Source organism: Thermobia domestica, chromosome 8 (genome assembly GCF_964235325.1).
Source record: "Thermobia domestica chromosome 8, izTheDome1.hap1.1, whole genome shotgun sequence".
Taxonomy (NCBI): Eukaryota; Metazoa; Arthropoda; class Insecta; order Zygentoma; family Lepismatidae; genus Thermobia; species Thermobia domestica.
Genome location: NC_137461.1, coordinates 57,357,816 through 57,370,644, shown reverse-complemented (window position 1 = coordinate 57,370,644; position 12,829 = coordinate 57,357,816). Strand labels below are relative to the sequence as shown.

Sequence of the window (12,829 nt, the reverse complement as noted above, 5' to 3'; positions counted from 1 at the left end):
CCTTTTGTGAATATACTGCTACTTACAATACGAGGCAGAGGGCCCACTAAAAAAATCATCGTCCAGGGCCCACCGGCAATTTTCCCGGTTTCCCGCCTGGACAGTACGGCCCTGACTGAACTTACCTGTTGTTCAGATGTTAACTGACTAATAATACTTACATTATGGTATTGCATGTTGACTGTCTATATAGTGATAATTACCCCTAGCCTATGTTATATTATCTATTTTTTTCTTGTAATGACAATTTCAGAAGATTAAGAGTTTTCTATGGTTCCAAAAATTTTCTTTTCTCTTTTTCACATTTTTCAAAATTTTACGAAAAGCAAAGAATATTTTTTATAACCTCACTCCGTAAGATTTAGATCTTACAAATTATTATTTAATAATGTTGTCAGTGGGCATCTAAACTTATGACGTAATAACTGATTTGAATACATGGTATCAGTAGGCAATGTTAAACAGTAGTTCATTAAAGCTGTTCCAGTAAATTACACTCTTAAATTACTAAACAATTACGGTGAAAAATTTATAAATACCTAGTTCATTTTTGAGATAATTTGAAAAAGTGAAATATGTGGGAATCGAACGGCAGAAGATCCTTAACTTCTTATAAATACGCATGTAAATTCGCTTTTATAACTGGTTACATACTCCAGAAAATAGAAACTCAAGTTTTGTTATACTTTTCACAATATCATGGGGCAGGATCTACCTAGGTAATTCCATTAAAGCTGAAAGAACTATTGGGATCGAAGAACAATTCAGAAACTATTGTCAGGAATGAGTTGAACAGTTTCTAAATATTGATGCTAAATATGGGTGTTCTGTCGACTTGTAGGGCCTGGGTTGAAAGTAAATTACGGAACCAATGATGTAGGTGAGAATTTCATACCAAGTATGATTAAATTACAGTAAAACCTGTCTTTAGCGGAATCGAACGTTGACTCGCAAAAAAAAAAAAAAAAAAATGTATGTTAGGGACAGGCTTTTGGTTAACGAAGGCACAAAAAGTACAAAAAAAGTGCACGCATATAATGCACATATAAAATCAGATACTGTACATACCTTAGTCAATTTACAATATTTTTGTCTAGACCCTACTACGAATTAATACATGCAAATCTTACAATGAGGAGAAAAAATACTGTAGACACATTAACTTATTTTTTCTAATTGTCAAGGATGGTTTTCTATACACGCCACTGCTTGGCTACTCAATTTTCCACGAACACTTTAGCCTGAGAAACCACATTAAGCATGTCAGTGTCGTTTCGATGTAAGGCAAATTGTTACAGTTTCTTTATATTTTTGATAGCATCTTGATAAATATTAGCTTGCTTTTCTTTTAACTCAATGCCATAGTTTTCTTCCTACACTTCCTCTTCTACTTTCCGACTTTCTGTGTAATTATCTTTCAAAGCAGATATATCCGTTGTGTTTGTTTCCGTTTGCTCATCATTGTCTTTTTCCTGACAACGTAGTGTATATTGTATATACATCTAACCTCTCATCAGATGTCTACAAATTTTCTAAATGCTGCTCTGTGAAACCTGAGATTTTCCGTTAAGAGGCTAATTTTAATTTCCGTTGTTCTCGTAATACAGTTTCCATTTAATGATTGCAATTTAGCATGGTTTTTGCCAGTAAATTTATGGTACCGTGAAATATTTTCGTTTAAGACAAATTTCCGTTTAATACAGGGTACTTTGGAGACAAATTTTACTGAATTTTGTGTCATCTTTGAATTTTTCATTTAAACAATGCTAATGTATACTTCGTGAAATTAATAGTATGTAGTGGTAAAACTGTCTTACAAATAATAGTTCGTCGAATATAAATATTTTGAATTCCATATGAGAATCAGAAATAGTAAACTTGTTACTTTTACTGAAGAGCCTAACTCCTTCTCCAATGATGCAGAGTTTGGAGATAATTTGACCTACTCATGGGCCGGTCGTGCTGCAACACAATGAAGATGCACTGCAATGTGAATGCCTTCGTTGTGAAACGGATACTTTTCGATTTTGCTTTTGTTCGTATATTGAGCACGAGGGCCGGTCTCGCAGGTTCAGACATGTCTGCTTCGTTACTCCTCTATTTAGTTGTGCAAGGTTTCTGAACAGCAGAAGTGCTAGGAAGTTCTTAATCAGCATGTGCTGGAATTATCCAGAGGAATTGTTCATAAACACCTTAACACATCTGATGGAGCTTTCATTGACGTTTTAGCAATTCAGGTTGTACTCAAAACGTGCTAGCTATTACTATTCTCAATAACTGTACAGAAACAAATAAAATAACTACAAGACTTCTGAAGCGGCTCGCGTTGGCTTGAATAAAAAGTGAACATGAATACGTATTACGTAATGCGTTGTTTACTATTACTCGACTGGAAACACGATTTTTCCCTTCTTTTTCTTACGCTCCGAAATAAAACACTGAACTGCTGAACAAGACTGTACTATTCATAAAAATAAATACTTTACATGTTACGTTTCGATCTTCTAACCAAGATCCTCATCAGACATACATTAAATAAATATATAATGCAACCATACTAATATATTTGCCATAAAAACCTACCTGCTCCGTCATTGGTCGGAACAAATAGCCAATCAACGACTCCTGTTGAAGACAGCCTAAGCCAATCATAGACACCCAAATCTATGATGACTCGACTAATAAGAGAACATCTCAATATAACAAGAAAAACATCATGAATCAGCATTAAAATATAATTCCTTGTGTTTGTCAATAAACGTTTTCCATTCTTTATTAATACTCAAGCCTTTCCTCCAGTTCATTAAGTTCTTATCTCCTTTTTCTATCCACCATGTCTCTTTCCATTTCCTAGGCAACATACTTTCTTCATATTCTAACACATAACTTTCTCTCAGTCCACCTTGTCCTTTTTCCTTGACATGTTTGAATATAGCATTACTTCCTCTACTGTATTTTACATCACTCTTATATTGTTTAATTCTTTCATTCAACAATTTACTCATTTCTCCAATATTTTTCATATTACAATCTAAACATTTTATACAATATATAACACCTTTTTTCTCCTTTTTCTTTCTATCTCCTCCTTTACTTCTTACTAACTCTAACAATTTCCTACTGCCTTTTCTGTACACTATCACACACTGCTTTCTTAACATCTTTTTAAGAACTTCTGTCTCCTCCCCTAACTCAATAATACCTTTCCATATTGTCTCTTTACCTTCCTTCCCTTCTTCATCTTTCCTGGAACCCACGGAAACTTTAAAAATATCCCTTCTACTATACCCATCCTCATATAACTGTTTTTCAAACCCTTTAATGTTCTCCTCTACATTTTTGTTACTAATATTGGTAATTCTTGTCATTATATTTCTTATAAAGTTAGATTTTGTGCTTTTGTCCACATTACTCTTCTTATTACAATAAATACCCACATTGCATTCTTTCTACTACCATTGTGTTCTAATTCTCCCTTCTTTACTCATCAAAATATCCAGATAACAGAGGCTACCTCCCTTCTCTATCTCAAGCTCTAACTCTATGCCTTTTTCCTTATCCTCAATGCTTTTTACAATATCCAACAACTCTTCTTTAGACCCTTCACAAATCCCAAAACAGTCATCAACATATCTACACAAATACCTAATGTTCCCTTTTCCCTTCTCCATCACCTTCTTCTTCCATACGTTCATAATGATAACACAGGGCTTATCTTAGACCCTATACTCAAATCTTCCTTAATTCTATATATGTCACTATTCATTTTACAAAAACTAAAATCCCATAACGAGTTGAAGAGCTTTTCTTAATTTCTTCCATTTCCAATTTTTCAACCTTCTTCCCCCATGGTCCCCTTATAACATTCAATATGACACTCTCTTTAAACTCGGGAACATAGCTTTGACATCCAGACTAAATAATATAAAATGATTTTCAATTACAGCATTAGTTATGTAGTCTATTACCTCACTATAATCTTTAACTGCCAACGAGTCCTGTCTGTCTCTCACCCAGTCTAACACTGGTTTTAATTCACTTTCTAATGGTTCAAAATAATTATTCTTACAATCCATCACTGGTCTTAATTTCTACATAACTAATGCTGTAATTGAAAATCATTTTATATTATTTAGTCTGGATGTCAAAGCTATGTTCCCGAGTTTAAAGACAGGTGCCATATTGGATGTTATTAAGGGAGCCATTGGGGAAGAAGGTATGCAAAATTGGAAATGGGAGAAAGTAAGAAAAGCTCTTCAACTCGTTATGGGATTTTAGTTTTTGTAAAGTGAAGAGTGATATATATAGAATTAAGGAAGATTTGAGTATAGGGTCTAAGATAAGCCCTGTGTTATCATTATGAACGTATGGAAGAAGAAGGTGATGGAGAAGGGAAAAGGGAACATTAGGTATTTGTGTAGATATGTTGATGACTGTTTTGGGATTTGTGAAGGGTCTAAAGAAGAGTTGTTGGATATTGTAAAAAGCATTGAGGATAAGGAAAAAGGCATAGAGTTAGAGCTTGAGATAGAGAAGGGAGGTAGCCTTTGTTATCTGGATATTTTGATGAGTAAAGAAGGGAGAATTAGAACACAATGGTAGTAGAAAGAATGCAATGTGGGTATTTATTGTAATAAGAAGAGTAATGTGGACAAAAGCACAAAATCTAACTTTATAAGAAATATAATGACAAGAATTACCAATATTAGTAACAAAAATGTAGAGGAGAACATTAAAGGGTTTGAAAAACAGTTATATGAGGATGGGTATAGTAGAAGGGATACTTTTAAAGCTTCTGTGGGTTCCAGAAAAGATGAAGAAGGAGAGGAAGGTAAAGAGGTAATATGGAAAGTTATTATTGGGTTAGGGGAGGAGGTAGAATCTCTTAAAAAGATATTAAGAAAGCAGGCTGTGATAGTGTACAGAAAAGGCAGTAGGAAGTTGTTAGGAGATAGAAAGAAAAAGGAGAAAAAAGATGTTATATATTGTATAAAATGTCTAGATTGTAATATGAAATATATTGGAGAAAAGGCAAATTGGTGAATGAAAGAATTAAACAACATAAGAGTAATGCTATATTCAAACATGTCAAGGAAAAAGGACATAAGGTGGACTGAGAGAAAGTTATTGTGTTAGAATATGAAGAAAGTATGTTGCCTAGGAAATGGAAAGATGCATGATGGATAGAAAAAGAAGGAGATAAGAACTTAATGAACTGGAGGAAAGGCTTGAGTATTAATAAAAAATGAAAAACGCTTATTGACAAACACAGAGAATTATATGTTAATGCTGATTCATGATGTTTTTCTTGTTATTTTGAGATGTTCTGTTATTGGTCGAGTCGTCATAGATTTGGGCGTCTATGATTGGCTTAGACTGTCTGCAACAGGAGTCGTTGATTCGCTATTTGTCCCGACCAATGAGGGAGCAGGTAGGTTTTTATGGCAAATATATTAGTATGGTTGTATTATATACTGATTTAGTGTATGTCTGATGAGGATCTTGGTTAGAAGATCGAAACGTAACATGTAAAGTATTTATTTTTATGAATAGTACAGTCTTGTTCAGCAGTTCAGTGTTTTATTTCTGTTCTTATTTGTAAGGCGTGCAGCAATGTTGTGTTGTCAGTTTCCTACGCTCCGTAAAAAACAAACATTTTTGCATACATCAAATTATGAGCGTTCGAAAGTGTTGCGAGAGGGTATCTATAATTCCAACCCTCTCCCTGCTCCTGATATTGTTCCAGAACTGTCTGTACGTTGAAATTTACAGTTTTATGGTTTAGAAAACTATTTTAAAGTCTGCCTTAAATACGTAGGTGCATTTTTTTTAGAAGACTTATTTACATTAAACTTATCGAAAATGGATAAGTCTATACATTAATACCAAAGATCGAGGGATGAACTTACTTAGTAGGCCACCCCCTAGCTACAGGCCTGTCTGCTGGTAGCATTGAGAAGCAGCTCATTGTGGTTTTCAAACGCAAATAATAGATTTCTAGTGCTGCAACTATTTTGGCTGCTTAAGCACAGTTACAATGAGAGATGAGATGACTTGCATATAGAAATGAAATTTTGTAGAAATTCCATACAAATCCACCGAGCATTCTTGGTTATACTTTATTGTATCAAATAGGAATGTTAGTAATACACTGGAACAATTTTTAGTACTGACCAAAGAAAATACGTTTTGATGCGGTTGTAATGTTATGATAAAATAATTCATTTCCGAGTATTCTTTCTTCTTTGAGTCTTGACAACGATACTTTTCGATGATGTGGTACTTTGTTTCTTCTTGCTAACAGTTTCACTTCCCTGACTTAATACACTTGATTTGCTGCTTTTCCGCTTCGTTTTGGAACCTGTGCTGGTGCTTTCTTTTAGTATAAGTGGATTCGATTTCTTTCTTCGAGATGGTCCTGTTATGTCACTTGTACTACTCTTCTTCTTAAGAAATGATTTGGATGTCAAAGAAAATTCGTTTGTATTTCTAGTAGCTGCCAATGGCAATGACATCCTTGTTTTATAACTTGTCCTATCCGATCGTTTGCTCTTGCTACTGTTTGGTTCTTTAATAGTTTTTATTTCCTTACTTGAACTTTTCCGAGGCTTTATCAACTTTTCAGCATGAGCAGTCGATTTGCTAATATTTTTCTTCGTAAAAAGTGGAGAAGATTTTAAGCTGTGTCGTTCTTTACTTGATGTTTCAGACTTATTCAATGGTTTTGTAGTTGGAACGTCGATAGAGTTTGTAAGACTAGATATAAAAGTATTGTTAGTTCTTTCCACGCTTGATGTATTAATTTTATTTGTTTTTTCCGTACTTAAGTTACTTAAGTTAAGTACTTTATCCGTTCTGTCAGCACTATACGAAGCTAGTCTACTTGTAAACGTAGTATTACTTTTTTCTTTTGGTTGGGTGCCAGAAGCATTATTGACAATAACAGCACTGTTGATAAAAGGAGCATTGCTGGTAAAAGCAGCATTGTTGGCAATTGGAGCATTATTGATAGCCAGGGTATTACTGTTTATAGAGTTAAACGTATCACTAATTCTTGCGGTATTACATTGAAAATCTCTCATTAGTTTGTCCGTTGTATTCAGCATGTTAGGAAAGAAAGGTGTAGTCCAAACACTTCCTGGCATATAAGTATTAAAATACGTTTTCGGATCCATATAAGGTTTTGGAACGTGAGGAGAAACTATACCCAAAGAGTGAATCATATTTGAGAATCCTGGTTTTTTTGTTGTTTTAGAGACAGGTTTCGGACTTGAAGGAGATGGAGACGGTTGTTGTTTGTTTTTATCATCAGAAGTGATTGAAGGAGCACGGGGCTGAGGTATATTTTTGCTTTCCATAACCAAATTTGATGTTGGACTTGGAAAAGATGTATTCGTTTGTTTGAAAGCAAGTTCAAATTGTCCAGTATCAGCATTTGGATTTCGCTGTCTATCCACCACAACTGCAAGAAAGAAAAAAAAAGTTAAATTTTTATATAACATTGTTATATTTTATCACCAAAAGCATCAGAAATTCTTCTCCGCTAAAGCTAGAAATTAAGTTTATTATTATTATTATTATTATTATTATTATTATTATTATTATTATTATTATTATTATTATTATTATTATTATTATTATTATTATTATTATTATATTGGCATAATGAAATCTAAAAACCTAAGTATTCACATCTAAAAACAAAAGCTAAGATGTTAGAGTTAACGTCTATATTTAGCTTAAAGCAGTATAATCAACCATATGTCTCTCAGTTGCCGTATAACACATTGGATCTTGTCCTAATGAAAGGTGGACGAATGTTCAAAATGGTTTAATGTAAATCCATTAGTTAAAGTAGATATATTTCATCCACCTTTCGTATTCGAATGACAGATTGACAAAAAAAAAAAAGTTAAATTTCCTGAACGTAGATAATACTTAAGCTCAAGGTGAGGTATTGACTATGTAAGAGCAAATTTCTACCAATTATACGAGGACATTAAAAATGAGATGAAAATCGATAGATTTTCAGGAAACGTAAATAGCAGTACGGTATTACTACATGATTGTTTTGAAAATATACTGAAAGCAAATGTTCCGGAAAAGCTTACTGTAACAAAAGAGGAAATATAAAGCTTCTTTGTTTACTAATTTTAAATTAATTAATTTAAATTAAGCATTAATTAATTTTTTAAAAAAAATTGTAAATTTAAGAAAACTAGTAACTTACTCATTTACGAAAATTTTATATAATATAATAATTCCAGTAATATGCGAAAATAATGTTCCTGAAGTAATAGGCAAACTCAGCCCATTAGTACCTTCAGGACCTGGGAGCTTTGCTAATTATGTCATTAAAGTATCCTCGAAATAAATAACTCCAGTTTTGTCAAAAATATACAATACGTCATTAAGAACTGGGTTATTTCCATCTATATTTAAACATGTACATGTGGTACCGAATTACAAGAACAACGACAAGTTAAATCCAAGCAACTACAGACCGGTAACCTTATTGAACATATTCTCTAAAATATCTGAAACTATCATTCAGTTGTTTCTTAATGTAAAAAATATATCGCAAGAATCACAGCATGGCTTTTACAAAGGCAAATCAGTTGTAACCAACCTCTGTGAAATAATGAATTTTGCCCACTATGCGTTGAAAAGTAGATCACAAACTGATGTTATACACATTGACATGAGTAAAGCTTTTGATTCAGTGGACCATAGATTACTCTTAAGAAAAACTGTCAAACGTAGGTGTGACTCCCTATAATGTCCCTTGTATCTAAAATTTTTGAAAGTTATTTAACTGGTAGAACATACCAAATTAAAATTGGAAATGTCCTGTCAGATTCATCCACTATCAGTAACGGAGTTTCTCAAGGTTCTCCTCTGGATCCATTTCTTTTCTCAATTTTTATTAATGTCTTACCAACAGTTTTAAATCATTACAATATTTTACTTTATGTTGATGACATTAATTTTTTTAGAGTAGTAAACAATATTGTGAACAACGTTAGGCTACAAGAAGAATTGAGTTGAGTTGATTTTGAGTTTAACATCCCTTTCAGCAGCGATGCTATATGAGACGGGACCTAATGATTAACGTGAAATCCGAACCACATGAACTCCCACCCGAAGAAGACTTAATTAAAATCATTTTACTGTAAGGATAACGGTATGAATATCAATTGTTTAAAAACTAAGTGTATGACCTACAGCAACAAATCACAATACTATGGAGCCAATACAAAATACAAGGTACTATAATACAGAAAGTTAATACAATGAATGATTTAGGTGTAACATTTGACAGGTCATTACACTTTAGTGATCATAAACAGGACATATGTAACGAAGCAAGAAAAATATTTGGTTATTTGGTTTTGTTTAATCGATGGTCTGCTTTTTGTCAGTCAGATACTTATGTACTCTTATATAAATTACTGGAAAGATCAAAACTAGAATATGCATCGGTGATTTGGAACAGCCTAACAAATACTCTTATGAACAAACTTGAAATGGTTCAAAAGTGTTTTCTTAGAATACTTTGTTTTAAGTTAGGATTAGATTATTACTCTAGTACTATGAATACTGGAAAACATTTTAAATTGGAACTACTGGCTGACAGAAGAAAATTAATTGGCTCTGTGTTTGTAAAAATGATACTTGACAACCGATATAACTCGGACTATATTTTTATAAAAATGTGGAAATTTCAAGTTCCAGTATACGGTACAATGGTAAAACTTCTATTGCAACTACATAATAGAAAACATATTTTAATCTCTAGATTTTTAATAAACTATAATAGACGCATATCTTAAAATGTGACTTTATTTTAGAATTTTTAAATATGACTTAGTATTTGTTTTTATCTTTACTTTTAATTTTGACATCTCAGTGTTTTAGAAATTGACATAAACTACATTGTCAGAGTTTATGTTATTATTAATTCATATTAAAAAGTTAATAACTTTTCTTTTTTTACTATATTATGGTGTTAAAATAATATTTTAGAATATGACAAAGTATTGTATTTTTTGCTGCATTTTAGTTGTTCTCAGCACCTAAAATAAAATTTATTATTATTGTTAGCGAATAATTGTCAAACATTATTGAAATTAACTTTATTACTACAATTTCGTCATTCTTAATATAACAGAAAATAATATTTTCTTAACATAATATTATTCTAAAGTACTTAACTTAAATTCTAAAATAATATTGAAAATATAACATTATATTTTTTATGTCAAGGCCATACTCATTGAGAACATTACTATCAGATCTTTTGGAATATGTGAAAAATACACTTTAACACGAAAGTCATCCATCTATAGTGTTCATCCGAAAGAGACTAATTTACTGCACCTGTTTAAATTTCTTTGTGACAGTTTGTATAAATCAAGAACTAATAGCAATCTTCTTAGAAGTAACCGTGTTTCAGCAGATGTTGTAAATGTGCAGCCAATGATACTATAGTTGGATGACTTTTGTGTTAAAATAATCAGTTTTTACTTCAAAGTTACATTTTTGGACATTATTTTTCTTACGGATCTAATTTTCCATTTTTGTTACACGTACAAGTTTATACGTAAATGCTTTTATTCATCGGAAGATAGTTCAGAAATGTTGAAGTTTGTATTACAAGAAGTGATGCAATTACTGGAGGAGTTTCTTCAACACCATTGATAATGAAGGAGGTTGTCTATTGAATTATAGAAGTTTACAAAATATAGACGCTTACAAGCACCATTGATCAGACTGTTTATTTCCGAATTTGTGCCTTTTATTTGAGAAAACACAAAGGAATCACAGTATTGGACTGCACAATGTGTACATTTGCATGAGCGCCGACGCGATGAAAACATTGGGGTGTCCCAAAATTGCCCAAGAGACGAAACGAGATCACTTTCACGACACCTTTTCTGGACGAGAAAACCTCAAGTTTCATCTGGTAGGTAACCCTCGGGGCCTCAGTTACTATAAATCGAATAAGGCAATTGTTAGAAGTAGGGTTGGTTGGTATGATAGTTTAATTCTACTGAGAATTAACATGTCGGAACGAAAAAAGAAATTAAATAAAATATTTCAGTTTAATGCCCCACGATTATGGCTTGTAGCCTAAGAGAGATTAATGGTTAAGGCAAATAAATGATGGTGGAAGAATTGGTGAAAAGAGAAAATTGGAGAATCCCGAGAAAACCCATGGACACGGTGTTGTCTACCACAAACTTACTTGGCCAGGAATCGAACCAGGAACCCCACGCACTAGAGGTAAGCGCTCTACTACCGTGTCCCCCAAGATATCGGAATGACAAGAAGTCATGAACATGAAACGTGTAAAAAGGAATTCGCTACAATGACAACAACGCTAACCAGTCATCAGTAAATAATTGAACTGGATGTAGGAAAAAAAAAAACTACAGGAACAATCTATCTTTCTTCCTATTAATACATTTTTTGAAAAAAGAAAATGGTTGTTCGGGGATTGTAAAATTATATATTTAAACAAACTGCAATAGGTAACATAGAAGAGATAATATTATGTTCCCAAAATGAAAATGTGCCTAAGTAATCATTTGTTTAAAGCTTAATCAGGAACATCGTTTTGAAAATATGAACATGAACATTACATTGAAACACTGAGGAGCAGACTCAATCCTCTCATTGACAAAATTGGAGGACTGAAAGGATCTGAGTATAATAATATACTTTTGTTATATTCGTTTTATTATCCTGATTCTAACATTATATTATCTTATTGAGCCACAATGAATAAACTAAATTGACATAATGCAAAATCTCGTTTATTTTATACTTTTCTTTTATAAATTTTGTGGTCCTTAAAAAGTAGTTGTCATTATATCTAACCTTGCTTCTGTTCCCATAGTAACATATAAACACACCGTCTTGGTGAAATATAAACAACAAAACATACACTGATTTATAATACGATATGTTTCCTTTTCTTCTTCTTTTTAACCTAGCTGGCTAGTGCATATTTATAGAAAAGATCACACATTTTGCCCAAAGAATACAATTAAAAGTACAACATATCGTTGTATTATGGCGCGCGAACATATGGACTTTCTTTTATTTATTTTACAAATAAAAGAAAATAATCCTGGACCGTTAGGATTCTTACACTAATCGTCGATTCTTTTCAGACATTTCTCGTATATAAACAAAAATCACATTTCATAATTACTCATATACATCATATTTCACTTACATATCATTATTAATACTTCATTTTACATTAATCTTACAATCATTTATATATATATGTCGATAAGGAATTCCGAATTCTAAACTGATATTAAGTCCATTCAGGGCCATAAAATGTTTATTAAGAAATTTAAATCATTTGGGCAAATTGAGAAGAAGAATTTGATATAAAATGTATTTTATAAATTATTTCAATTATCTTTTGGTTTGATACCTAAAGTAATTATGCTATTTATTCTCAGTGCCTTTAAAATCTGAAGATTCATTAATCTTATTGTAACATTTTAAATAAAAAATAACCATATCACAAATATATTCAAATGAAATACATATTAAGATTAAATTATTATTAAACGCTAAAACAAAATTCAACATTTTCACATTTATAAAATAAATGATCTTTCAAGTGAAATAAAGCAAAAATCAATTGAGTACGGTTATCTCGGCCGCCGTAACTTTAGTTTAAGTTACATGACCAACGACTTCATATAGGTTACATTGAAAGTCATAAATAGGAATACAGTATTGCGCGTTATTTACTTCTACAGTTCTTCGTTTCTTACCTTGAGAATTTCTGCCATCTATGAAC

At 32.1% G+C, this 12,829-nt stretch overlaps 1 protein-coding gene across 8 annotated transcripts in view; it reads right to left on the bottom strand.

Moving 5' to 3' along the window:
* Nucleotides 1-6,105: 6,105 nt before the first annotated feature.
* Nucleotides 6,106-12,829, bottom strand: part of LOC145692925 (tubulin glycylase 3A-like) — a 55,941-nt gene continuing 49,217 nt past the window's right edge. For all 8 annotated transcript variants that reach the window (XM_081768494.1, XM_081768493.1, XM_081768492.1 and 5 more), the window contains exon 10: nucleotides 6,106-7,462. In XM_081768494.1, the coding sequence (XP_081624620.1) occupies nucleotides 6,222-7,462 (1,241 nt within the window). In that variant the 3' untranslated portion in view covers nucleotides 6,106-6,221. The remainder of the gene's footprint in view (nucleotides 7,463-12,829) is intronic.